Source organism: Salarias fasciatus (genome assembly GCF_902148845.1).
Source record: "Salarias fasciatus chromosome 23 unlocalized genomic scaffold, fSalaFa1.1 super_scaffold_20, whole genome shotgun sequence".
NCBI classification, from domain to species: domain Eukaryota; kingdom Metazoa; phylum Chordata; class Actinopteri; order Blenniiformes; family Blenniidae; genus Salarias; species Salarias fasciatus.
In genome coordinates, this window is record NW_021941230.1 from 3,078,610 (window position 1) to 3,106,473 (window position 27,864).

General features: G+C 42.8%; 1 protein-coding gene across 1 annotated transcript in view; it reads left to right on the forward strand.

The window, feature by feature from the left end:
• LOC115384136 (NACHT, LRR and PYD domains-containing protein 3-like) overlaps positions 1-27,864 on the forward strand; it is a gene marked incomplete at both ends in the record, with an annotated part of 77,208 nt that overhangs the window by 5,477 nt on the left and 43,867 nt on the right. Inside the window, 4 exons of the mRNA XM_030086471.1 lie at positions 1,159-1,332; positions 1,587-1,769; positions 5,481-5,654; positions 5,738-5,911. Coding sequence (XP_029942331.1) covers positions 1,159-1,332; positions 1,587-1,769; positions 5,481-5,654; positions 5,738-5,911 — 705 coding nt within the window. The remainder of the gene's footprint in view (positions 1-1,158; positions 1,333-1,586; positions 1,770-5,480; positions 5,655-5,737; positions 5,912-27,864) is intronic.

The window sequence follows — 27,864 nt, forward strand, 5'->3', positions numbered from 1 at the left end:
AGCCCAGTATCACAACAACAGTTGCCTCAGAGGGCTTCAAGATGTTACATTTGTCGGTAAAAGTAAAAACAGTGAATAAGCATAATGGTAATATGTCAATATTTACAGTAACGAGACAGAACGAAGCAACCACCGCCTTAGACCCTCACATCCGGCAAGAAAAAACTCCAAAAACCCAGTGGGAAAAGAAGAAATCTTGGGGAGAACCACAGTATGGAGGGATCCCTCTCCCAGGGACGGACAGCTTTGGCAACAGCTAGCATGAGACAATAAGAAGTAAAGCCTAGGACAATGTTGAGGACAGTTCGTTGGACGGTCCAGCACAAGAACCACGGATCCCAGCAGTAGAACCGAAGCCAGTCCACGGGCAGGACCGACAGGGGTGTCCTCCCGGTCCGGACGGAGCTTGTTCATAGGCCTTCGTAATAGTGGAGTCAGCAACTGAAACTGGAGAAGACTCCCCCTCGAAGGGGGGGACAGCAGGTGAAAAGCATGTAATGTACTGACAATGTATGTGCTTAATTTTCTCTAAATAATACGTAATCAAGGAGCAGATAAACAGTCTGTAGTGCCGGAAAAGCTTCTCGAGGCTGCGTGGATCACCGTGCCTGGATGGGATGCGCACAGCTGAGCTCAAAATGTAGCATGGGAGAAAGCGCGTCCGCATCGGTGGTGCGCGGAGCTTCCAAAGTGGACGCGGAAACGCGTACATGTGAAGCATGGACGGGCCTTTAAGCCGAGCCGCTCTCCTGATGCGATCCGCCATAGCTGGGAACAGATATCAGCCTCCCGCGCACCAATAAACTGACATGCGTCAAGAGCGTCGCAAGCGTCGTGGGCTTTGTGACCACCGGGTGTCAAGTGTCGTGCTCGAAGCGTCACAAGCGTCAGCTTCGAGGCGTCCCAAGCGTCGACGACGCTCGCGACGCGTCCGGTGTGAATGCACCATTAGAGACGTCTGAGGCCTGACCTGCAAACAGCAACATAGAGAAGACCTGAGAACTCAGTGTTCTCTCCTCCAGGTTCTCCTCCAGGTTCTCCTCCAGGTTCTCCTCCAGGTCAACATGAAGCCAAAGTGAAGAAGTGAAGCTCTGATGTCCAACAGTCCATCAAAGTGTCCTCTCTCATAGCGTCCTGTCCTCTCTGGTCTCATTACAGTCTTTCTGGCTGTGGACTCTCTGATCCTCACTGTGAAGTGATCTCCTCAGCTCTGACCTCTGACCCCTCCCATCTGAAACATCTGGACCTGAGTTGGAAAAAGCTGAAGGATTCCTCAGTGAAGATTGTGTGTTCTGGACTGGAGAGTCCAAACTGTAACCTGGAGACTCTGAGGTCAGTTCACTGTCTGAAGGGAGAATCTGTTGGAGGCAAAGGACTGAGAGGAGATCAGGAGGATTCCAGATGTAGTGTGGACAGAGAGTGGACTGAGCTCTGCAGCATGTTGATGAGAGCTCTTCTCCTCCTGGAGGCTTCAGCTGTTTGGACTTTACATTTCTAAACTCTTCCAGTCTGAACCTTCTTCAGCTCTCAGTCACTTCAACATCAAACTCTGTCCTCTAATCTCACTTCTTTCTCTCTTTATTCAGGTTGGAGGACTGCAGTTTGTCAGAGATCAGCTGTTCTTCTCTGGCCTCAGCTCTGAAGTCCAACCCCTCCCTCCAGAAACATCTGGAACATCTGGACCTGAGCAGGAACCCTCTGCAGGATTCAGCAGTTTCTCAGCTGTGTGGTTTTCTGCAGAGTCCACTCTGTGGTCTGCAGACTCTGAGGTCAGACTCCATGTTTGAGTGTGTTTCAGTAAAGTAGTGTTGACACTAAAGGTCAGACATCAGGCTGATCTGAGAGTGATCCACACTGAGGATCTCCAGGAGAAACGGAGCTTCTTCTCTGCTCTTTAGTCCTGTGACTGTGGCAGAGCCGTGTGCAGCTCCACATTTCAAAGCTTGCTAGAAGAAGAAAGGAGCTGCAGTGGATCATTGACTGTGAACCTCTGACACGCTCCATGTTGACCTTCAGCTTTCAAAGCAGCGTAGCGGCTGGGCTCTTCACTCCTCCATGGCAGAACTAAACAGCTGACTGAGCTTCACAGGGTTCCAGTGTGGATTGGAGGATGAAGAGTTGTGAAAGTGTCCAGTCAGTCCAGTGAGGTCTGGATGGGATGTGGTTTCAGAGTTCAGTCAGAGGAGGAGGAGAGTGAACAGGCTGCAGAGCTTCTACCAGACCATGTGGGCAGTAGTCGAGTTGTGAAATAAACTCAGGGGGAAATGGTCAATTTTTTTATTTTTTATTTATTTATTCATTTTTTAAACATTTATAAAAAAAGGATTGGGGGGGCTGGGGTTTCATTCATGTGAATTCATTATCAACACAAAACACTAAATAAGACTTCTGAATCCTCTCAAATCAAGTGAAGTCAAGTTTATTTTAAGTGAAAAATCATAGCAATTTACAGAACAGAATTTCCAACATTTTACAATACTTTTACAACAAAATCAAACAGATTATTTTTTCTCATTTCCATTGACAGGCCTATATATGAATTGAAAAAGAGTCTAAACTCAAAAAAAAAAAAAAAAACAAACAAAAAAGAGTCTATACTCAACATGTAAAAAAATCAAACCTGTTCCTTCTCCTCCTGGTCCTCCTGCTCCCCTGTGCTAACCCTCCTCTCTCCGTTGTCACGGGTGCGAGGTGGAAGGACCCAGGCGCAGGCAGCAGCCAGAGTTGAAAAGTGTCTTTTATTTCCAAAAACTCAGGAGGTCAGGAAACCAGGAACTCAGGAAACTCAAGAACAAAAGGCAAACAGGGCTGAGGTGCAGGCAGGGACACGGACGCACGCAGACAGACCCACAAGGAGCCGACAAGACACACCAGGAGAGCAGGACTTAAATACAGGGCAGGACAGGCGAGGCACTTTAGAGAGTTAAAGAGACAGAAGACCAGACAGGAGAACAAGAGGAGCAGGCAGGTGACCAGGCAGGAGAACATGAGGGCAGACAAACACAGAACAGGACCCCAGCACCCCGACAAGGTCGCAGGGGCACAAGGCCTGACATCCGTGTTTCCACTACAAAAACAACAAAATCAAACAGATTAATTTTGCTTATTTCCAGAGATAATGCGCTATATACTAGTAGGCCAACATATGAATTGAAAAAGATAAATGCGTAAACTACAGGTTTTACTAGACTTTTTTTTTTTGTTGTAATCGGTCATTTTGACAGTCATGAAAATTTTGTTATAATCAGTTTCTACATGACAAATTACTTAATTACATTGAAAGATGACTGACAGCCTTCAGATTTTCAATTATTGTGTAGAAAAAACAGCCAATTAGTGGGAATTCCCATTTAACATAATCCCTGATCAAAACCCAAAAGGTTTAATAATTAAACCTGTTTCTTCTCCTCCTCTTGACGCTCAGGCTTCCTGGCCATGGCGTTCCTCTATGAGAAGAAAACAACATTATAGGGTTTGGTAGACTGAGCAGGCATGTCATGCTATTAAGTTTCACAAATGATTAAAAGCACATGAACTTGCTTTTGGATAACAGCTGTAGATTAAAATCACATTTAGCACATTCACTGTCTTTAATATTAAATGACAGGCTAGCAAAAGGCCCCAGAAGGGGGAAAACTCTTTGGAGATAACCTTTAATGTCACCTGCCTTGAACTTCATAATTTTAGCTAACATCTCCACTTATTTTTGTTGCCTGACGAGTCCTATTGGTGGAAATAATATCAGCCACATGAGGAATATTTCATCATTAATACTGGGAAAATATTTCAGACAAATTCTCGTCTCACAGTAAATATCTATTCCACATTTGCCACACTCATAAACCCAAATTTAACGTGACTGAATGGCAAGTCCTGTGTTTTATCAAGCTACCCAGCTGGATTAACGTTAACGTGAGTTAATCACAGCTACTTTGGAGGCTGCACGGTGATTATGGAAAACTAGCTGTGTTGTTATTGAGCATGCAGCCTGTGGCAAGTCTGGCGACTTGTATAGATTAATAAAAAGTATTGACTGAGATTCCTGAGTCTTGATTTATAGCTCACCTGTAAATCTCGTCTTTTTAAAATATTCCCTGACATCTCGTTGTCCAGCTGCTAGTTTGGCCAGATGCTGCAGTGATGTCGCTCAGTGCTGCTGCTTGTCCAGCTCCCTCTGGCATCAGGCATCAACCAATAACAAAAAAACAACTGCGTTATTTTTAATTGGTTTTTTACATTTACTGTAAAAAGTGAAGGGATGGAAAGGGGGGATGGCATTTTTACAGGGGGATGATTTTAATCGTTTTTATTTTAGAGGGGATGCCATCTAGCCTGGTAAACCAGACCCGCCCACTCCTCATCCACATTTGGATTTGGAGTTGGGCCTGTCTGGATAGGAGCCATAGAAACTTCTTACAGGGGGCGTTAGTTACTCCTTTGACTGACAGCGTACTTCAGCCAATCAGCGCTTCTAAACAATACGTCATCAAAATGCGTTCGCTTCTCTAAGGCTTAGCATTAGCTCATTAGCTCTAGCTTCCCCACACACAAAGACATGCGTGTAGCGCTACACGTGTAGCGCCGCATTATGTAATAACGCCGCACTATATAATAATGTAATAAATGTTCACATCATTATGTAATAACGCCGCATTTTGTAATAATTTGCCACATTTTGTAATAAATTTCTTGATGCAATATGTAATAAAGTTTGCCACATTTTGTAATAAGTTGTTACATATTGCACCAATTATTACAAAATACGGGTATTAAAATGTTTTTGAAGAAAATGTAATAATTTGGTGCATTATGTAATAAACCACCAAAATTGATGTCTTCATTAAAAAAAAACATAACGTCAGAACAACATTGATTTTAAACATTCTAGCATGACTCATAACTAAGAATTACTTTCGCAAACTAGTAAGATGTTTCATGAGTCAACACTTATTTAAGTATAACTGTTTATTATAATCATAGAGAATGTGTTTGAAAGTTCAGAGACAAAAGCTGTATTAAATGCATGTTAAAGACAGAGATATGAGTGCACTGAAATATCAGAAGACACACACACACATCTGGATTATGTTATGCATATACGTGATAGAAAGCAGACAAAAGACAAAAACTAATATGGAATAGAAAAAACTTTACTCCAGTTCCATTTGTGCTAATGCAACATAGATGTCCTTTTCTATCTGTTTAAGGTTTGCTTCATAATTATTTTCACCACCAGGTTTTGCTTTGACTCAAACTTGCGTACACGATATCAGACTCTGGTGAGATTTAATCTTTCATACAATCACGATCATATTGACAAATGCCGAACCCATCTTTTATATGGTCGTACGATGGCCGGATGCCGCCGTACGACCGTTTGATAAGTGAGGGCCAGTATGTTTGTGATGCTCCAAGTCAGAGATGTAAAACTGCGTCCATGACAAACGTTGATGTGGTTTTCATTGTTGCTTCTTCTTCAGGTTGAGCTGCTGTCGTCTGTCAGAGAGAAGCTGTGGAGATCTGTCCTCAGTTCTCAGCTCTCACTCCTCCAGTCTGACACATCTGGACCTGAGTGACAACAACCTGAAGGATTCAGGAGTGAAGCTACTGTCTCTTGGACTGGAGAGTCCTCACTGTAAACTGGAAGCTCTCAGGTCAGGATCCAGCTGCTGCTTGATCATGTGGAGGATCTTCCTTCTTCCTTCTTGACTTGATGCAGCCATGTTTGTGTCTCCAGTCTGTCAGGGTGTCTGGTCTCAGAGGAAGGCTGTGCTTCTCTGGTCTCAGCTGTGAGATCCAAGTCCTCCCGTCTGAGAGAGCTGGACCTGAGCGACAACCATCCAGGAGACTCAGGAGTGAAGGAGCTGTTTGCTGCAGTGGCGGATCCACAGTGCAGTCTGGAGACTCTCAGGTATGAACTCACAACAGGAGCTCATCCTGGAGGCCGAGATGTTCTTCACATTGTCTCCAGTTGATGATCAGACAGAATTTATCAGGGGGAGGTTTTAGATCTCTCTTGTGAGAAGACTTCTGCATGTTGAAATGCAAGGAGATTTTTATTTTTATTTTTTTAATTTTGAAAAGGACTGTGATCCTTCTTATATGTTTAACATTTTTTAAGACATGAACAAACAAGGAAGATGGCCACTGTGGCACAAGCAGGTCAAAGGGCTCCAATTATAGAAAATCAAGTTATTGTCAATACATACACTCACACACCACTGATGTTACATGCTAAACATGATTAGAGAATGACCAATACACTGATTAACTGTGAGCTGGAGCATGTGATAGCACACAGGAGGCTCAGGCCCTCAGTCCACAGTCTACAATATGCATGGATGATGTCTATCTATGGGCTGTGTGTACTGTTAGAGGTGTGTATAATGTCAAACCTGTGGCTGTGTGGAGGCGGCTCATGACTACACATGGGCTTCGCCTACTGTTTACATAATGAAGCATTAAAGATGCTTTGTGTTGTTTAATAAATACTGGCATTCATACTGAATATCAGCAAGCAGGTAAAAGTTGGAAATCATTTTGTCCCTTTCAAAAAGTTGCATCAGCACAATGATGTCAGTGTGATGGACTACAAAACTTCCTACATTTGTTGTGGAAATTCATTTATTTTCGAAATGAATCATTTCTGCAAAATCAACAAATGTCTGAAAGTGTTTTATGCAAGACTCTCTCGGGACAGGGAGGAACAAAGGAAAGTGTCTCACAGGGTGATCCTCTCGGTCTTCTCCCTCAGTCGGGGTTCAGACCAGATACTTACACAACAAGCTGATAACGGCACCATCTAGTCTGAGCAAAGCAGAGCAAACGCTCCTGCAAGGGCGTAGTGAATAATGAGGGCAAGGTAACCCTGAGAGAGAGGAACAATGATCAAACCAGAAATGAATATTAGAATAAAATGCAATGTACACAAGAAAATCATTTATTCCTCAACACATTATTCACTTTTACTTCTTCAATTTTCTAGGTTAGAAAGGGAGGGGCCTGCCAGATCCCCACCCTGCCTCACCATCATTCACATTGTCATCACCACCACAACCATCTGATGGCAAGTGTACTCTTATGTACTGGTCGCTGATGTCTGCCAATGTGTGTATACTGTATAATGTGTATAATGTGTGTATACTGTGTGTATACTGTATAATCTGTGTAGCTACACATTCAACTGAACCTCAGAGAAATTACAAAAAATAGTTATTCATGATTAAGGCATTCAGCTTGCACCTAGTTTTGTAGTAATCTTGTCATTTGGTCATACTGTCACTTGGTCACATTATTACTGTTGTATTGTAAAGATAGACATGTTTGTCACTGGAGTGTCTGTTCTGGCTACCAAATCCTCATCATTTCCGGTGCCTTGTCGCTCTGCTCTCTGAGTGTTTGCAGCTCCTGCTCCTTGAATGTGTTGCCAGCTGCAAAACTGACACTGATTTTTCTTTTATGTGTCTCATTCTAGACCTTTGCATATTTGGGAGTCATGTTTTTTCTTTGATGTGTTTGGTCTTTTTTTTTTTTTTTTTGTCTTTTTCTTGCTCATCTTGTGTGTTTGTGTGTTTGCCAGTTTAACTGATGAACTGTGTACTAAACCCTCCAAGTATTACCATCGATAATCTGTCTAATGCCTGCTCCTCTGACTTGTGTATATAAGCCCTGTGTGAACCATGTCAATACTATTCATTTAAAATCATTTTGTTCAGATGATCCTCAACTCACAGCGGAGCCATTCAGTGAAAATACCGACCTCGAGTGCTCAGAGAAAGACAAGGTATCGTGAAGCTCTGACAGCCCCATTTGTCTTTAATCTAATCATTTCATTTTCATAAAGCACTTCACAGTTGTCTTTGTGGAGGACCATGTCCTGTTCATAGTTTAACCTGCCTCTGTCTCGTGTCACATGGGGAAGCCTCCAATTTCTACAACTATCACTCAGACATGCAGGTATAAATGATGAAGAAATAATGAATGATCAGTCATTACACTCTGTAAGAGAGAGCTTAAAAAATAAATAAATGAGAGAGAGCTTAGCCCAGTGACTCCCATCTGTCCTAATCACAATAGGCCAATTGTCGAGGACGGACCCATGACGGAGGGTCAAATACAGCACCGACTTCATCTACTTTGCCGTGTCCCTTGTATTTCTGCAGCGTAAACATGCCCAAATACTGTGGTGTCATCAGTTACACCAAGAACAGTGCAAGGAGGAGCGAGCTCCCATTTTACTAGATACCCAGTGAGCAACTGAGCCAGAAAGATGGAATAAATGGCTCCAGGCGATTGGAAGAGGTGTACACAAAACTCCACAAAACTATGGCGGCCTTAATCGTAAACATTGTTTTTTTTTGGTAGAAGACCTTACAAAAAAAGATGGTTCATAATGTTTGGCAATAGTCTGAAGAGGTTGGAGTTTGTGTTTTAATGGAGCAGACAAGACAACATGAAAGCTTGTGCTTAGATTTTTAACATTATAGCCCAAGAATATGCACAAAAAAAAAAGGTAAGTGAGTGCAGAACATACTGTACGTCACACATACTGGGGAATTGATTAGGTAGTTGTAAATGTCTGGACACTCAAGCCTGGGCCATGCATTCAGATTGTTTTCCCATGAATCTGCTGGATGTAGATATGGGCAGTTTTCTGGCCCTACAGGGAGAGAGAGCTTCGTACGCTATCTCGCCAAAGCAGGCACTGGTAGACTTTTCATATTCTGAAGAATAACATCTCACAATCAAATGAAATAAGTCTGTGTTCGTTATGCAAAGTTAATCGGAGCCTAAAGTGGCGTAGCATTGCCAGTCTCTATGGTCTCTCATGTTTTATCAACACTTTTGCAAGAAGGTGGCATTCGGTCGTCAAGGAAGCGATGCACATCTGACGTCGGGCTGTCCTCGAGAATACAGCACATTTCTTACTGCTGCCAGAGTCAAACAACTTGAGCACAACATGACCTTCTGCACAGGCACCCTGTCCATCAGTCTCACTCAGAGTCGTGGAGTCCATCATTCACCCTCACTGCAGCCCAACTCCACACACACAGAGATGAACCTCTGAATCTATAAATACAACACAGCTTGAGAAATATGCCATATATAACCACATCTACAACAACTATCCTTGTCTGACATGCTCCAAGTCCCTGGATTATCTAAAGCCAGGGAGTCCAACCTGTTCCTGTTCCTGTTGTGGCATGTTCTCTCTCCTTCCTTGTTCCAGCACACCTGACTGCAATGACAGGCTCATTATGGGCTTTGATAGGTGCTTGGGGGAACAGAATCATCAGATGCAGGTCTGTTGAAGCCTTTAGCCCAAGAGCCTGTCAAACAACTATTGTGCATCAGTGTATTTCTGATTGCATTAATACCAGGATGCACCGAGCATCTAGTTGTGGCTGCAACCAGCTGCTTTCAATAAAAATGACAGTTTCAAGCAGGGCCCTCTCAGATTGCATTTCCACTCACGCATCAAGTACTGAATAAAAGATTTTTTTTTTTTAATGTAGTTATTTATTTATTTGTTTGTTTATTTTATTTCAGGGTCCATTCCACTTTGAGCCAAGCATATCATATGAGCATGGAGGGATTTCATACAGGTAATCAAAGTATTTCATTCTGCTTTCTCTTTGGTGTATCATTTAACATTATTTATACTTTTTTTCAAGAGCGAAAGTAACAATAATGTGTGAAACAAAATAGAGGAAAATATATAATGCAGCAGACAGACAAAAAAAATCAGGTATAATATTGGATCAGGACACAAAAAGAAAAAAAACCTTCAAAAACTGTGGGTGTCTTAAAAGAAAAAGGAGAAGGAACACTTACTGGAAAAACATGCATGAGATGCTGTCACCAGGCCGTTATGTGGACAAGTAGCTCAAATGGCGAACCCAGAAACAGGAACGCCAGAGAAAGGCCTCATTGACCGATTCAACCACAGGCCTAGTGGCTGGGAAGGGACACAACAAGCACACATGCACAAAATCCAGACCCCACTGAAACGAGACAGAGAGAATCCAGGTCCCAGCTCTGACACCAAAAAGACAGCAGCAATGGATCCAACAGCATAATCCAGCAGGGGCGAAGGTTGAAGGAATATGTCAATATGGAGAAAAACTGAAACCTTCTCAGTGGGCCTCTAAAGGCTTTCCAAATCACCCAGGGGGGCCCAACCTGACTGCTGGGCCACAACATTATTGTAGCTGAGGATTCATAGACTAACACTGGTGAACTGCTGTCACTCACCTCTGGGTGTTGGTCAGGGCACGCAACTAATGCTCTGAATTCTCACTTAACTTCTACTGGAAAGCCGCAGTATTACAGACATTTAGCTTTCTTTGTAACTGAGCGGGTGGGAGTGGGTGTTTGTGGTCTTCCTACAAGACAGGAATAATCACAGAAATATAATATTACTGACTACATTCAGCATCTTAAATCAAAACAGGAATTACACCAAAAACTAATTGGATTTACCAGAATACATGCATACTGAGTCACTGATCTATTCAACAGTGACATCAACTGGATGCAAAGTATAAAACCCACAAACTTTTAGATAGGCATCAATTTACAAGTACCGTATTGGCCCGAATATAAGACGACTCCGATTATAACACGATCCCTATTTTTCAAAGATCATTTTGTGAAAAAAAAAATGCTGAAGACAATAAGGTCACTCATAAAACAACTTTTTATTATACAATTATTATAAGCTCAAAAACTCACAACTGAGATAACATTTCACGAGATATAAAATGAAAAAATATTACTACAGTATTGAATAAAAAATATATTCTCTTTCTCAAAATAAGAAACAATAAACAACAAATAAGAACCTCAAGGGGTCAAAACTGCATAAATGATGTAAATAACTTTCCAGTGCCTTCAGCTGAATCAGGCTCTGGTGGTGGACATTCCGTCTTTCCGTCTTTCAGAGACGTTTTCACTCTCCCTTCTATCAGTCTCTCTGAAGCGTCGCTCTGGGACCACGGAAAGCTTTTCTCATAGTGTTAGCATCTGGAGTGTTTTTTCTGTGCTCTCCAATAAGAACGAGGCTCTGCTACACCAGACCTCCTGGCGGCTTGGCAGTAGTTTGATGACTCTGCTGCGTTGATCACCATCAGTTTAAAGTTGGTATCATAACTTCTCCTCTGCTGTTTGCTCAGTTGTCCAGCATTCAGCCCCTTTGTTCCAGATGATCCGCCATTTTTCATCAGATCATTTGATCTCATTTCATCACTTCACTCGCTCTCTGGTCAGTGATACTTTGGCTCCATCTAGCGGCGCGGATGCGTATTGACCATCTACCGTAAGTCCGCGATTATAACACGACCCCACTTTTGAGGACGCAATTTCTGGAAAAAAACATCGTCTTATATTCGGGCCAATACAGTATTTGCAGAAACTACGCTGATTCATGCAAACGCAGCAAAAACACATTTCTTTTATGAAACTGGCAAACACTGCTCTCAACAGAATCCTAAATCATGTTGTGAAAAAGTCCCAATGATATCTCAGTCATTACAAGCTAGTATTAGCATGGTTATTAGCATATAAAGCACAGAAATGAAACATTCCACAAGAACTTCCAACATTCAGTGAACATTCAGTATTAACACTCATGTAATCAGATAAAATATACTGAGACAAATTTACACAAGAAAGCCCATGTTGCTTCAGTAATTTCACTCCACCCCATGCTCCAAGGGTAATCACAGTCACGTGAAAGACCAGCTGAACAGTCATGGCTTTTTCCTATCAGAAGGTGGCAGACTAACCACCAACAAACTAACTCAAACAGAACCCCCTCACTGGCCCTGCAGACTGGTGAACTGTGCAGGATGGACCCCGCCCTCACCCAAAGCAGCTAGGATTGGCTCCAGCACTCCTTCAAAAGATATTTCCTTAGTGCAAGATGTTCAACTTCAGCCTTACGTAGTGATCAAGTGTGTTGTCAGTGTGCTAACATTAAAATGGAAGGATCAGGTCGTTCTGGTTGGATTGAAGCAATACATAGTATTGTTGGATTAATTACCAAGCTGAGGTCCTCCACATTCCTCCAGGTGGCCTCTCAGCTCTGAATGGATGTGTTGTATTACAAAAGGAGGGTAGATGAACCAGGCAGGGGAGAAGGAAGTAGGGCTGAACGATATGCAAAATTTCATATCTCGATATCCATGCCAGATATCTCGATATCGATACGATATATTACAATGAATTCAGTGAAAGTTAAACATTTTTCAGAAAAATAAAAACATCATAATACAGGGCATGAAATTCGTCAAAATTTTAACAGGCCCTCCAAGTTTTTTCAGCAGGTCCTCAGAAAATTTTAACAGTTCCTCACAAGTTTTAACAGGTCCTTAATTTTCAATTTTGTAAAATGCTGATCAAAAACAGGATCCAACAATAATTTTTAAATTAAACTGTTGTTGTGCTTGTTTAGTTCTGTTTATATCTATTTGCTGCACTGTGTCTGGGATGGTAGATCTTCTTATGCTGTATGGTCCACCCTAAGCTGCAAATTTATAAAATGATTTTTATTTATTTTGTTGCAGGTATGCATGTTGCTAATTTCTGATTGAAGCATCCCAGCTTTGACAAGTTCCTTTGGTGGTGGTGGCACATTAAGCCTAGAATCCATACCAGCACAAATCACATTTCATATAATGTAGCTGCTCCCAATTGAAACGAAGTATTTTAGCTAAGATCCTGCTGATGGCTGTGAATGTTAGTGTAGATTCTGATTCTATTCAGTTCTTAATCTGACCAGGTTTTGTCTCTGTATGTATCAGACCCTGGAGGACCTCTTCTCTCACTGATGTTCATTGATGTTGTTCTGCAGCTGTGACGGCCTCATTCAGGGGTGGAGAACTGTAGTATCGCAGTAAATCATTAACTGTTTTGGCAGATTTGCATATTTACAGTTACTACTGTTTACACCCATTGCTGTCATTGTGTTCTGAAGTATTAGTAGTTTGTAGTTCACAGCAGCGCCTGAATGCAGCAGTACCTCCTTCAATCCAGCAGAGGGCGCATGGTGATTGTTAGATGCACAGTGCATCTGAAGCACAGAGAAGAATGTAAAAATGGAATCCCAGAGTTACGAGGCGTGTTGGTTATGACTGATTCATTAAAAGAGAAGCGACGCAATTTCATGATTAAAAATAAAAACCAACAGGCGGTAAGGACCGACTTATATGGCGCCTAAACCGGCGGAGATTCGATCTCAATTGGTCCCCGCCGCCATTTTATAGGGAATTTCGCGCCCTGATAATACAAAAGAATGTAAAAAAAAAAAAAAAAAAAAAGCAGCAAATTCGTTTGTGCAGATTCTGCAGCCGCCCTCTCTTCAGCTCTCATGTTGTTGTTTTGCTTACTCTCCGCTGCATGTAGCACATGTGAGTGTGCTTCCCTCCTGCCCCTCCCTGATGTTTCTCATTGGCTGCCATCAGCTGTCAACCAGTAAACGAGGTTTGTGGTTGGCTGGCCTGACCTGTGCATGGGCAAGCTTACATGCAGGGCAAGCAGGGGAAATCTTGATATCCTGATTTTGACAAACTAATGTCCTGAATGTTCATATCCCGATATCGATATGATAACGATATATCGTTCAGCCCTAGAAGGAAGGGCAGATTATAAGGATTGAGAATGATGAGAAAGTGTTAGAGGAAGATTTTGTTACGTGGCGTGGATCTGAGGCCCAAGCGTAGGAAAGCAAGTAGAAGCAGATTTGCAGGTTAGGATGATGTTTATTCACTCAACTCTTGAGAGTGGCAGTTCCACTCCAACCGGAGTAGTACAATAGAGGCGAGCTTTACAGAGTTCCCAGTAGAGCAGCAGAGGGAAGGAAGGTTCCCAGAAGGCGTCGAGCAGAGCGGTGAGCGGTCAGAGTGGGTCACGGAAGCGGTCTGGAGAGGCTGGCTGAGTGCTGAGCTCTCGTGCTGTTCTCCCAGGTGGGTGCACACTGGAGATGAGGAGAGTGGAGTGATGCACACTGGATGCGGTCCGGCCCGGTACACCGCAGCACTGTGATTCACACCGCCTGCGGTGTCTCCGCAGTCGAGCCGGAGGAGGTTGCCAGATCTGTCGTTAACCCCCTGTAGACAATTTGAAACTCGTTTTACTCAATAGAAAGCAGCCCAAACCGCCGTCTCGGATGAAAATGCACGTTAAAACCGTATTTGTATGATAAAAACACGCCATAAACACATAATCATTTCATCAACCCGTCCAACGTGTTCAAAAAAGACACTTGATTTGGAACAAACCCGCCCAATCTGGCAACACGGAGCTGCTCCGGTCACAGAGCTGTTTTGAGCCATTTTGGTGTCATTTGGCTTTTCAGCAGTGACGAAATGCAAAACCGTTCATTCTTCTAATGCGTATAATGACTACATGACGTTGTTTGTTCTGTATTCTACCAGAAGAAGTGAAAAAATAGAATATTAAGGCAAAAACACGACACAGATTTTATTTTGAAGTGACTTATTTTGGAACACGTATCGCGTTTCCTTCCGGCGCCCGACTTGCTTCCGTCTCAATTGACGCGGTAGGGCTCCGGCATGCGGAAAAATAGGATCTTTGCGGAAAGAGACCGGAGCTCCGCAGAGGCTCCGGAGCCGGACCGCGGCCGGTGTGCATCACAGCATTGATTTTAATGACTACGGATTAGCTGCGGTGTCCGGACCGGAGCCGTTCCGGAGCCGGACCGCATCCAGTGTGCATCGGGGGTCAGAGGAGCGCAAACAGCAAAACAGGCGCTGCATGTGTTCTCAGGACAGCAACTAACTGTGGCGAAAAGACAGTCCAGCAGCGAGTGGCACCACCAGCCAGGTTAAATAGTGATCAGGCCACTCTGCCACAGGTGAAGCTCATCAGCTGATTGCACTGGACCAGCTGTTCCTGCCCACATGCACCAAGACACACCCACCTGAGGAACAGAAAGGGAGGGGGAAGGAGGAGAAACAGGGCAATGCTGCTCCTATGTGATGGCTGAGGCGGAGGACATGACAGATTTACAAAAATAAAACCTTAAATAGTGTGTAATTTAAAAAGTTTACTATGTTAAAAGATTGTCATCCGTTAACATGCCTGTTTTCTGTGGGTGCTGTCAGTGGAAGTTGATTGTTGACAGTGTTATATCCCAGTGACAGTCCTTTTTTTCCCCCTCATGTAAAGAAGTCAAGAATTCCACTTTGTGTGCGGTGTGTTGTACATCTGCAATTATCAGACGAAAGAAATCTACATTCTGCATGTGTACATGTCATCCATGCTGTGATGTTAAAACGACATGTTCAAAGCACATTTAACCCTTGACTGGCACTGCGCAGGTTCAGAGGCCTTTGTCCGGGTGTGTTCCAGTGTAAGCTGACTGGAATTGGCTTCACAATGACTCGAGGGGGAGAGCTGCTGTACAAGATCATCCAGTGGGATGAAGAACTCCTCCAAGCAGCTGGAAAAGTCCCTGTAGGTCCACTGTTTAAGATCCAGGGTCCTGCCAATGCTGTGTCACAGCTGCACCTCCTGCACTGTGAGCCGAACCCCAGTAAGTATGTCTCGGTTTCACTGAAGTATCTGAATGACCTGGATGGCATGATGTGGATTTAAAGTTTCCTTTTATTTGCAGTCACACTTCCCACTGGCCTGTCTGCAGTCCACATGAGTGATGAAGGAATCAGCATCCTTGAACCACTGGAGATAAATGAAACTCATGTTGTTTTAGACGTCAGTAATTTTTCTGCCTTTGGCTTGGTGAAAAAAATTTGCAGAGTCCTAAATATTGAAAGACCGATAAGTAGCCAGGTGCTACTGTTCCACCGTCCAACCTGGACTGAGAACAGCCAAAAAGTCAACGTCTTCCTGCTGCCAAAGAACATCCCACTGGTAGAGGTAAGACGTCACGGTTCACACTTGTCAACCTGCTGTCTGAACTTGTTACAAACACGATTCACAATAAAATCAGCCTACTTATTTATTGAACTTATCCATTGTGATGTGACATTTTGCTTCACAGCTTAAAAGTACATCAGAAATAAGGACAAAAAAATTGTATCTTTTTTTTTAAGTGACTTAATAGCTTTGCATTTTCAGTTTTCATAATGCTAAGCCTTTTGCTCCAAAATGCTTAAATATTCTTTCTTCAACTCACCAGATGTAGGGTTGCAATCACACTTCAGTAGTATCTTGACCAACATGACTTGGCTAATCAAGCTGCATTGCTTTTCTACTGAAGGTGAAACAACAGCAGGAAAATGCATTCCACATTGAGGCCACTTCCTCCTGTTGCCTCATGAAAGATCACACTTACACTCTGCAGTGTCCCGAGGCAACGTTAGTCCAGCCCCAGGTGAGTATCTCTAAACTGCAGCTGATAGATCACAGCTGCCTCTGAATACTAAAGCCTTAAGTTTTTAAAGACATCAGTAAAGCTGATAAAGCTTTGAACCTAGTTATTTTATAGTGTGTCAGTTATTTCACTTTTGAAAAGTATAAAAAGTGAAATTATGATCATTTATTTACAGAGTGTGCCGTTTGACCTCCACTATGGACCGAATTACCACCCAACGTTCGAGATGCGGTTCAGCCCGGATAAAACAGAGGCCACTGTCACAGTCTGCACACAGCAAGCCAAATCTGTGTGGGAATATCATGCAGACCTCACTCCTAAAGAAGGTGAGACTGTGTTGCTACTTCCAAATACTTGTTTGCCTAAAGCCCCATTTAAATGATGACTTTTCAAGTGAAAACTCATGTTAGCATTTTCATTTTATATGGTGGCTTCTCTGGTGCTGTTCTTAACTAGTTTAGCTCTTACCACACAGGCTGATGTTTTGTCCTCAAGAACCCATGAAATTAGGTGTGGGGTTCCCCAAGACTCAATTTTAGTTCCCATTCTTTTTAACCTCTACATGCTTCCTCTTGGGGACGTCATCAGGAGACACGGCATCAGTTTCCATAGTTTCGCTGGTGATACTCAGCTGTTTATCACTTTCCATAGTTACTCTGATGATGCTCAGCTGTACATTGCAGAGTCTCCTGATGACTCAGGGCCAATAGAAACCCTTTTTAATTAAATTCCATTTGATTTCTTGTGTGAGCACAAGGTACACAAACATTATTACCTCCGCCAGGAGGTTATGGAATCACGTCCGTTTGTTGGTTGGTTGGTTGGTTTGTTAGCAAGATCACAAAAAAAGTAATGGACGGATTGCAATGAAACTTTGTGGAAAGGTGGGTCTTGGGATAACTTAGAATCCATTAAATTTTGGTGATGATCCGGATCATCACAAATTTTTTAAGGATTGTTTATCATTGACCGATAGGGTTTACCGCCCAGCGGAACTTTAGTTTTAGTTCCTAGTCGGACCTCTTTCACGGACGGAACAGTCGCGCAGCAGCACGACAAAATCGCCACAAGTTGGCTTCTCTTCAAAACTTGATCAGAGCTTCGTCTGTAAGTGATTTCACCCTATGTTGGACTGTTCGTTTCCTTTGTTATGCATCTCTGCATGTCCGTCATTGTGTTGTTCTTTTATTGCTGAGTTACGTTACGCCAGGAACGCACTGGACGCGGAAGCGCCGCGCGTGCCACCAACGTCTCCGCACCGGCGCTTGGCTGTTCGCACTGGAGGCGTATCTGCTGCCTGTGCTCTCTGCGCTGGTCACACATCGACTGCACTCGGCTGGATCCGTCTGCTCTCGGTTTTCACATTTGTTCCCTCTGTCTCGCTCTGCAGGATGGATGTGTGTGTTTTGGTGACCTGTGACTTTCTCCTCCTGTCCTCTTTTTTTCTGCATCACGTGAATCTCTGTCGCTGTGTGTGTGTGTGTGTGTGTGTTTGATTGGGTGCGTACGTGCGCATGTCTGTTTGTGTGTGTGTCCATTTCTCTTGTCATTAGACCCAAGTGACAGACGGACGAGCAACACCGTAACTAATCGTCATTTAATTTATTTCATTTTGAAAATTGACCGGATTCTCTTGTCTTTTCTGTTTCCGACTTCCTGTCTGGTCCGATCTGCTTGATCCAGCTTGACAAATGGCGCTCTCGCCGCTCGCGGTTCACATGAAAAATAGAACGAAGCGGAGTGGACGTGCTGCAGGGCGTGAGCCGCGACGCCCCCCTGCGCGTTGTGTGTGGCCAATCAGATAGGTTAACATGGGAGGCGATCAGAAGCGCGGTGCAAGGCGCTTCCGCGTCCAGTGCGTTCGGGCCGTTAGGGTGACGACTTTCATTTGACAAGTGTAGTACTGTATCTATCCAGCAGAGGGCCTCAGTACTACGTATTAAATTGATAACAGGGTTTGTTTACATCTGTTTACTGATATTTATATATGGTGTTCTTATTGTTGTTGGTGACTGATTTCACCTGTGGCGGAGGTCTGCACTCTCTGAGTGCCAAATTCTAGATAGCCTATAGATTCTCTCACTTTTTAACAAAGGATGAATTCTGCCAAATATTTTGCAGTAAGCTTGCTCCTTCCCTTCTCTTCTGGTTCAGGTCTTATATCAGCCTTGAGCTCTCAGCTCGTCGCGGTTCTACCTCCCGACAATGAACCCATCACAGCTGATACCACAGGTGAGCTATGCTTTTTAGAGAGATTTTCTTTTCAGTGTGAGAGATTTTGGGAGGATCTTATTTTCAATAGGGAGAGAGTTCATAGACTAGAAGTGCCACAGTGGTTAATGACACGTAGTTGTGAAACATGTCGAGTGAGAAAGGAGAGAAGACAGCCTCTGTAGCTGAAACTGGAAGTTGGTTCTACATGGCAAGACCTTGAGGTTACGTGTGAAAACTTTATTTACATTTTTGGATTTAAAACAACAACAAAAAAATCTGACAGTGAATCTCAGATAAAACTGAAAAAAAAAAAGATTTTAACATCAAAATTACAGTGTAGTGAAAAGACGCATCCATGTACAGAACTCAGTATGTATTACTGCGTCTGTGTTGTGGAGCATGGAGGCAACCAGCCCGTGGTGATGATGATGAGGAGTTATTTAGAATCTGAATCAGAAACGGGTTTATTGCCAGGTACAGTATTCTATAGGAGGGATTTGTTTTGGTGGAGGTGCAAACAGACAAAAGAATTTTATAAAAGGCACAGGTATAAATATAGACAGGAGGAACAGGTTGCTCTCATAGCCACTTCCATCTCATTACTGAGCCTTTCCTTCTTCTTCTTGACAATAACCAAGAGATTCACGGTGGGGCTGAGGTCAAATGAGCACGCAGACCAGCCGAACACAGTGATAAAAAGCTCATCAACAGAGAGAAGCATGAAGTGAAGTGAAATATAGCAAACCATCAAGAGCAGAAGACCTGCCTCCCAAATCATCAGTGACTGAGAAGTTGACTCTGGACCTCAGCTTGAGGACCTTGATTTCCTCATGAAAAATAAGGTTGAAATGATTCCTCGAATAACGTGATTACCAAAATCCCACAAAGTAAAATTCTTTGCATCAAATGGTCTACACTTATATGGCGCTTTTCCTCTGCATTAGCAGAGTCCAAAGCGCTTTACTCTGCATTAACACATCTACCCATCCACACACCAGTGATGCCGGCCGCCATGCAAGGCGCTCAGTCCATCCACTGGGGGCACTTTGGGGTTCAGTGTCTTGCCCAAGGACACTTTGACATGCAGACAGGGGGAGACAGGAATCAAACTAACAACCTCGCGATTGCAAGACAACTGCTCTCCCCACTGAACAACAGCCATCAAGACTTTGTTTAATTCATAGCTACCGACAAAATGCGCTAATTTCCACTTTTGATGCCATAAATCTCTGTGCATGCATAGCACAGAATGCTAAATGTGGACGATGCATCAGTTAATCCTGCCAGCAGGCTGGCAGTCAGTCCTTGAAGTGTCCTGGAACAGGTCGCCAGGAGACGCTCGCCTTGAGCAGAGGCGATCAGGCAAGAGGAGAGACTCACTCTGTAGAGTTCCAAGTGTTACAACCACAAACCAAGAGCAGCAGAGGCCAGTTGTGTACACCAGCATCATCTTGACAGTCATCGGCAGGTCGGGTTACTTCTTCAGAAATTCCGAGAAGGAGCAGGCAGTACAAGCAAACTGCAGTCAGACAGCATGACCGATCCAGGAGTCTCTTTGATGTGAGACAGTGCTGAAAACAGCTCCACTATACCGTTTTCCAATAGAACAACACAGTAGTCAAATGTACGACTCTATCCACAGGGGTGAAAAAAGAGTTTGCATGTTCTCCCTGAGTGTGCGTGGGTGCCTTTCAGGTGATCTGGCTTCCTCTCATGGTCCAAAAACATGCATGTCAGCTAGGGGTGTGCGATATGACGATATAAGGTCGTTAAGGATTATAACATCGGGACATCTCATAAATCAGAAAGCTCGTTAAATTGTCTATAGGGCACGTTCTCCTCCTCGTTCTTTTTTCACCTATATATAATATTTTTTGGAGTGATGATGTTACCTGAACGTTTCAGATAATATTAGCTAAATATTCCCTCTAGTGCAGTTATCCACATACATACTACATACATGCAGAGCAACATTAACGATGATTTAAAAAAAAAAAAAAACAACCGCAGCCACAGCCAGCGCTGCGTTCAAGTTAAGTCGGAGACGCAAAGGCAGCTAATAACGAGCGGAGTATGGTGTGACAGCTTCTCCGACTGGAGCTGCTGCTGGGTGGAGGCTGTGTCAGGCAGAGCTGGTTTACAGCAGCAGTACAGGATCTACAAGAGACCAGCCGCCATAGAAACACCCCGAAAAGCTGGAGGGAGAGACGCTGAAGCTAGCACCGATGCTAATGCTAGCTAGCGAGCTACCACTAGCAGTTCACAAGCTAGCATGAGGGATTTTATATACAACAAATCACAGAAATGTGAAAAGACACTGAGTGAACATACCGTCAAGTTAACAGCTGAAACGGCCCTTTAGTCTAATGACTAGTGGAAACGGGATTATGAGGGGCTGTATTTCAATGGAGACAGAGCCCTCTAGTGGTCATATAGCGCAACTATTAAACTATATCCCATTAAACCTGCTAAAAAGCTATTTGATGTTTAGTTTTTTGTGTTACAAAAGTGTACTTTATTGTTCATTATCTTTTACCTCATTTTAAAAGGAGATAAAAGCTTAGATCTCTGAACAATAAATTATTCTCAAGCAGCTGTATTATTCACCCAGGTTATAGATATTAAAGTTAAATTGTTTTTGTTCTAAACTGTTGCCCTTTAAGAGATAACCAGATAACTTTGCATTTTTATTGAACCTTTTTAATAATATATTTGGTGTGTTTAGTTTTTGTGTTACAAAAGTGCAGTCTGTTGCTGTTCATTACTTTTTATGTTTGTGTTCATTGCACATTTTGATAAAAAAAAAACAAAAAAACCTGTACTATTTAAATTAAAGCCAGTTTCTCTAGCTTAAATTGTCTTTTTTTTTCTTTTCGGGTTTTACATGTTTAAATACATTTTATATGTTTTATATGTTTAACATTGGGTAAATAAATGGTCAAACTTGCAAATTAGTCTAGAAAAATCAATACAAAAAAGAATTGTGATAAAATCGTGATCGTGATATTGATTTTAAAAAATTGTTATGACATTTTTGCCACATCGCCCACCCCTAATGTCAGGTTAACTGGGGATTCTAAATTGCCCCGAGGTGTGAATGTGAGAGTGTCTGGTTGTTTGTCTGTGTGTCGGCCCTGAGACCGACTGGTGAACTGTCCAGGCTGTACCCCGCCCTCGTCCTCGCCCATATGAAGCTGAGATTGGCTCCAGCCCAGCATGAGAAGGACAAGCGGTCAGGAAAATAAATGAAAGAATGTTTTCATTTTAATGTACTCTCCTTTTAAAAATAAACTATTGATTTATGGCTTCGTACGGTGACTTTATCAAAATGTTGACATTGCTCACTGAACAAATTAAATAATCTATTTTCAGAAATAGCTTTTTATTCATATTTGTAAAGAAGATGGACATGTTTGAAACAGTTTCTCAATCCAGCAGCTTCTCCACTGATACAAAGAGCAAAGTTTCTGTCAGTGAAATCAATCTCTCGGTCTGCTTTTATCAAAGTGATTATTACTGAATGGAAAACATTTTCTGGCTCATCCCCCAGATGATTCAGGAATACCAGATGTGGCATCAGTGGAAAAGAAGAAGCTGCTCTCCATACGGAAAGGCTTCATTGACAGAGTGTCCGGCTCTGTAGTGAAGGATCTGCTGGACATCCTTCTGCAAAGGGGGGTCATAAACTACAACGAAAAAGGTCAGATCCAAGCCAAACAGCAAGACAGAGACATATCAGAGGCACTGATTGACATGATGTTGAAGAAGGGAGACTCAGCTTGTAAAATATTGATTGATGCTTTTTGTCAATTAGATCGATATTTGTCTTCCGATCTGAAACTGCCCTAAAAAGACGAAGCATCTAAGGGCTTGTGTTGAGAGTGAACAACTGGAAATACATTTCTGAAAGACTGTCATCAAGTCTGACAGAAAAGACTGTTTTGTGAGAGATCTGTAGTAAATGCTTGGGATGTCCTGATACCACTTTTTTGCTGACTGAGTACAAGTATGAGTACTGATATTTGAGTCCCAGAAGATATTAAGTACCGATTTCAGAAATTAATATACAACAAATTAAAATGATTTTTTTCAGCACATGTTCTCTTTAACAAACATGACATCACTGCCGCAGATTTCAAGTTTAGCCTGGGTGATCTGTGTATGAGCTGATAGCATAAAATCAATCAAATATTTCCACAAGACCAACACCGTGTGTGTAAGTGTGTGTATCCATTTATGCCCTGGTCTTTCACACAGTGTGCCTGCTAATTGATTCTTCAGTACCATGGACAGTACTTTTGCTCACAATAAAAGTGTGTGTGCACATCTCTTTTTCACACAGTGTTTGTCTTTTTAAATATGACTTTCATGTGATCTGCTGCAAACTAAATTGCTCTTCAAGGGACAAATTCAGGTGAAGAGGCTGAAGTCTGATGTACCTGGTAACTGTAGTGAGTTAAGACTTCAGCACCATGGACAGCGTTAAGTTCTCTTCTCTTCTCAGTTCATGAAGGTTTTAGTCACACTTGGTTCAACATGATGCTTTGCTGTAGTTTAAAACGTCGTTCAAAATAGTACAACTTTAATAAGTTGTGGTAAAATACTGTAAAAAACTGTTATTTTACTGGAAATAAAGTATTTCGTTAAAAGCTGAAGTACAGAAGTATCTAGTTTTTCACATTTGCTCCTCAGTTTTTCATTCTGGACGTTTTCTTTCAGTGGAGTCTGCTCACAGTGTAGTTCTTCTGCTGAAGTAAATGAGTTTAGTATTTTTGCACAACTGGTTATGTGCCATCTGAAGGAACATGTCCTTCTGATTGGAGGTTTTTTTCTCCACCATTGCTGTGTCAAAATGACTTAAGTAACTACTTTCTTGGACATTACAGGGTTTTCCAGGACAGCCATATGGCACTGACTGTGGCATCTTCATGTTGATGGTGGTTGACAGTTGTTGTCTGGTTCAAATGACCTTTGTGTGTTGAAGATGTTAAATTATTCATGTTTTTTCCCCTCGTCTGCCCTTTAGACTATGTATTTTATTTTTTCTCTTTAATCCTCATCTGAGCCATGAAACAGTGTTTGTCTACTGGGCAGAAGCAGAAAAAGCCCTGCTGTGAGATGAAGCAGCTCCACCATGAATTCTCTGAATTGGTCTCATATTGTGTGTCATGATAGAACATGCTGTTTCTGAAGCACTTGATTTAAAGCCACACCGCATGCTGTCTTCCAGTCAACAGTTTAAATTGGTGAAAACTTATGATTCTTATTTTCAGTATAGATTTCTTAAAGAACCAGTCTTGACGGTATCCTGACTGTGATGAATGTTGACACAGATCATTTTAATTAAATAAGTATGAAGAGCAGCACACTGCGTCTCTTCCAGACTGGACGTCACTCCACAACAGTGAAAGAGGAAGTCTTGTTGCCCAGTCTCTATCAGATACTATTTGTGCAACTTTAGACAGATCATTTTTCAATCTTTTCAAGAGGACATGACTGAGTCTAGAATGAGTCTACATGACTGCAGACGTGCAGCAGGACGAGTTCAAGCTATCAAGCAGCTTCTTCACTGGAAGAGTGGAGCTGACTTCAGTTCTGGACCTGGGAGAGATGGAACAGGCTGAAGCTGCTCTGCAGGACCAGGTCTGGTGTTCAGAAACATCATCAGAGCTGCTGAATCCCAGTCACAGTCTGAACTGGGATGTTTTGGTGCCGATGGATCAAACAACATGAACGTGTGACCAAGAACAGAGGAAGTGACGCAACATTCACATTTATGGAGGCATTACTGAGGTGAGAACTATTTCTCAGTGTGTATGAAGTGCTGTATGTATGTATCTTAATCTATATCAATGAAAAATGCTGACAAACCTTGTAGAACAAAAGTTCTCAACATTCCCTGAGACAGAGTAGGAGGGTAACGACAGAATCTAAAGAAAGAAAGATGACAGCTTTAATTTAGAATGTGAAAGCATGTGTCCTGTTCAGTGTGATGTGTTCAGTCTGGTGAGGGGTTCATTTTTCCCAGTTTGAGATTTGTGCAGACATCGTGAAAAGACCGTTCAATCCACATGGTAGAATTGGTTAATATGACCTCATGACCTGCTCACAGCTTGACAGGTGAACATGCAGCCGTGAGGAGATCGCTCATGTAGGCAGACAGAGGATTCTTTAAGTGGCGTTCCCAGACAAGATAATGTTTTCCTCAGGAGTGATTTTGATTAAGATTTTACTTTATAGAAGTGGTGTTTGAACAAGCGATAATGCTGCTCACAAACAGTAATCTCCATCGTGTGGTGACGATTGGTTACTACACTTAACATGAACCGGAGCAGTGATTTTGAGGCAAATTTTTCATGGAAAGGGAAATCACGGACTTCCTGTTGGATTTAGGTCAGGGGTGTCAATCTGTGATTTTTAGATCTTGATAAGATGAATACATGAGCATTGGTTTGATCTCTCTACGAATTCCTTCGGGTTATAGCAGCAGTCTCTGAATAGTGTCCTTCTGGTGCTGGAACTCATGCAGGAGGCAGTCAGTGAGGTAGTGGGAGGACACAGACCCCCCATTCCAGCCATCAGAATCACTGTACCGGCTCCAGAGTGCTTCCCTGCCGCGGAAACTGGGTGATGGTTCTCTGCCCGTAAGACCCTGCCTCACCAGCCATCACATTCTGGCAGCAGAGGAGATAGATAGGCCGGGTTGGTGGAGCATCTCTGTCACCTGGTCGGCCATGTCTGTGGGGGACTTCCCAGGGCGCCTCAGCTCATCCAGGACTGCCTTGCAGATGGCCTTCTGATAGGTCAGCAGTGCTGGCAGCAGGTTGGTGAATCTTCCAGCCAGAGAGGGTTGTCAGCGTACCACCTCTTACCACACCTCTTGCAGAGCAGCCTGGAGGACAGCAGGTCGTACTGTCCCATAGAGGTGTCCTCAACTAGGAATTTACATAGTCGAATCTGATTCATCCGATCCTGCTGATTGTTGACTGATAGTCAAATCTATCATCTTTTTTTTTTCTTTCTTTATTAGAATCATCTGAATACAGGCTACAGCAGAATGTTGCAGTAATAATAATAACAAAAAAACAAAAAACAAAACAAAACAGCACAGTCAGGTAAAACAACATTTATTTTTTTCCTGCACACTGAAACACAGAGCAAACAACAAAGTGTCGGTAACTCTAAACATCAAACAAATGAAGTACCGTAGTTCAAATGACCAGAACCAAACCCTCTTCTAACAAACGGGCTAAAGCATGCAATTTATTTATGTCTAGCTCTGCGGATAAGCTCAAATTTAAACAACAATAAACAATTTCTCACATTATCTGCTCAAATTAAATGAAATAGGCTTAATTGTGCTGTGTCGGTCCGTTGCGAATCACAACATCCATGCAAAAAAACCCAAAAAAAACAACAACACTAAATTAAATAGAATCAGCCTTTTAGATAAACACAAAAATAATATAACCTAAAATATTACAATTACAGGAAATAAAAGTCAGCGTTAAAAATGAGTGACAGAAACATCTTTTCTTCGCCCAATTATCTGACTACTTACCCGTTTAAGGTGGAAAGCCATGTTAGTTGTTGTGGAGCGATAAGAAAGGAGCTGCAAGCACAACTTGCATTTGACTTTTTTTGGATCATCTTTGACTTGGTCTGAAGTTTTTTTTCCGACATTGTGAGTCTTTTAAAGTTAAAGGGGCTGTATCATTCAAAATTCACTTTTTGTATGTTTTCACCTTGTTATATAATAGAGAACTATGTACTATGTATACATGTACTCACTAAAAACACCCCCAAAGCGTTTTTTTCCTTCGTGCCTGCGTGTTTGAGTTTTCCTTGCGTTTGTGTTGCTCAGAGAGGCAGCCCCTCCCGCACCCGTGAAAACGCTCTGTTGACGTCACACGGTGAAGATGGCTCCCCTGAGCCCCCCTCCCACAGGCCCTCGGCAATCAGCGTTGCTGCTTTTTTCTAACTCTGCTTATGGATATAAACTTTAAACATCATCTGAAAGCAACCTTCAAGCAAGAGCAAGAGTCTGAAGGGTCTGCGCTTGGTGAGTTTCTAACAGGAAAAGACGTTTCCGCGTGTCTTTGCATGTAGAGAAACTAGAGCTAAAGAGCTAAAGCTAGCTAGCGTATTTGTTTTGAAGCTCTGATTGGTTGAAGTACACTGTCAGTCAAAGTCCACAGGGGGAGAGGCGGGATTTTCAGTGAAACAGAGCGTTTTCTCTTCCGGGTTTCAGAATTAGCCCCTGAAAATCTTTTATTTCACACAAAATTACTGTACCTTAGCGCCAAAAATAAACTATTACCATGTTAATGCCATTTCTAGGGTTTGTACTGGCTAAAAAAGCAGGATACAGCCCCTTTAAGCCAAATCACCACCGAGATGCTGCTCTGTGATGGAGCTCTGCGCAAAATGGGATTGTGCCACTCACCCTGGTGGTTCATTCACAAACACTAAATAGATAGAATATTGAATAAAACTACAAGTTAAGTACATTTTTCCACAGTGTATTTGATAGGCTTACATGTATATCAAATAGGCTTTATATCATGTTTATTTGGAAAAAACAAGCAATTCTATGTAAAACCAGTCATTCAGCACCCCCATACAGCTGGAATGGAATGGTCCTCGTTTCATAACCACATTTTGCAATGCTTCGATTGTATGATTGGCAGTCGAATCAGGCCCCTTTGAACGAATATCTGAAGACACCACTACTGTCCCATGAGGCTCACGATCACCCGAGGTCTCCCCTCAGCGGCAGACACCACGCAGGGCTGGGCACAGTCTCCAGAGCAGGGCAAGGGGGAACGGTTCCTCAGCCGTGCCATCAGGTAGTCACTCTCCGGCTTGCAGATGAAGAAGGGATGGAGCTGAAAGTACTTGGGAGAGGGCAAATCCCCAATGCTGTCAACGAGCTGGGGCTGAGGAGGGAGGCTCCACAGGGAGGAGGTTCTCATGGGGTTGCTAGCAGTGCGGGATCCAGGCCAGAGTCCCATGGCTTCCAGCTCCAGCTTCATCCAGGTCTTCTGCTGGTGAGAGACATTCCACTGGCTGAGCTCCTGGTCTGCCTGAGGGAGCGGAGGTGGAGGAGGAGGAGGAGGCCTGATGACTGCTGCTGCAGGCTGGACTGGAGGCTGGATGGATGGAGAGGCTACATGAAAAGAAAAAAATAATTCATTAAATATATTGTTTGTTGTCTGTGAACATACAGAGTTCCCAACAGTAAAAATGTAAACCCTCAAAATGCTGGTAATATGTTTTACATATTACAAAAA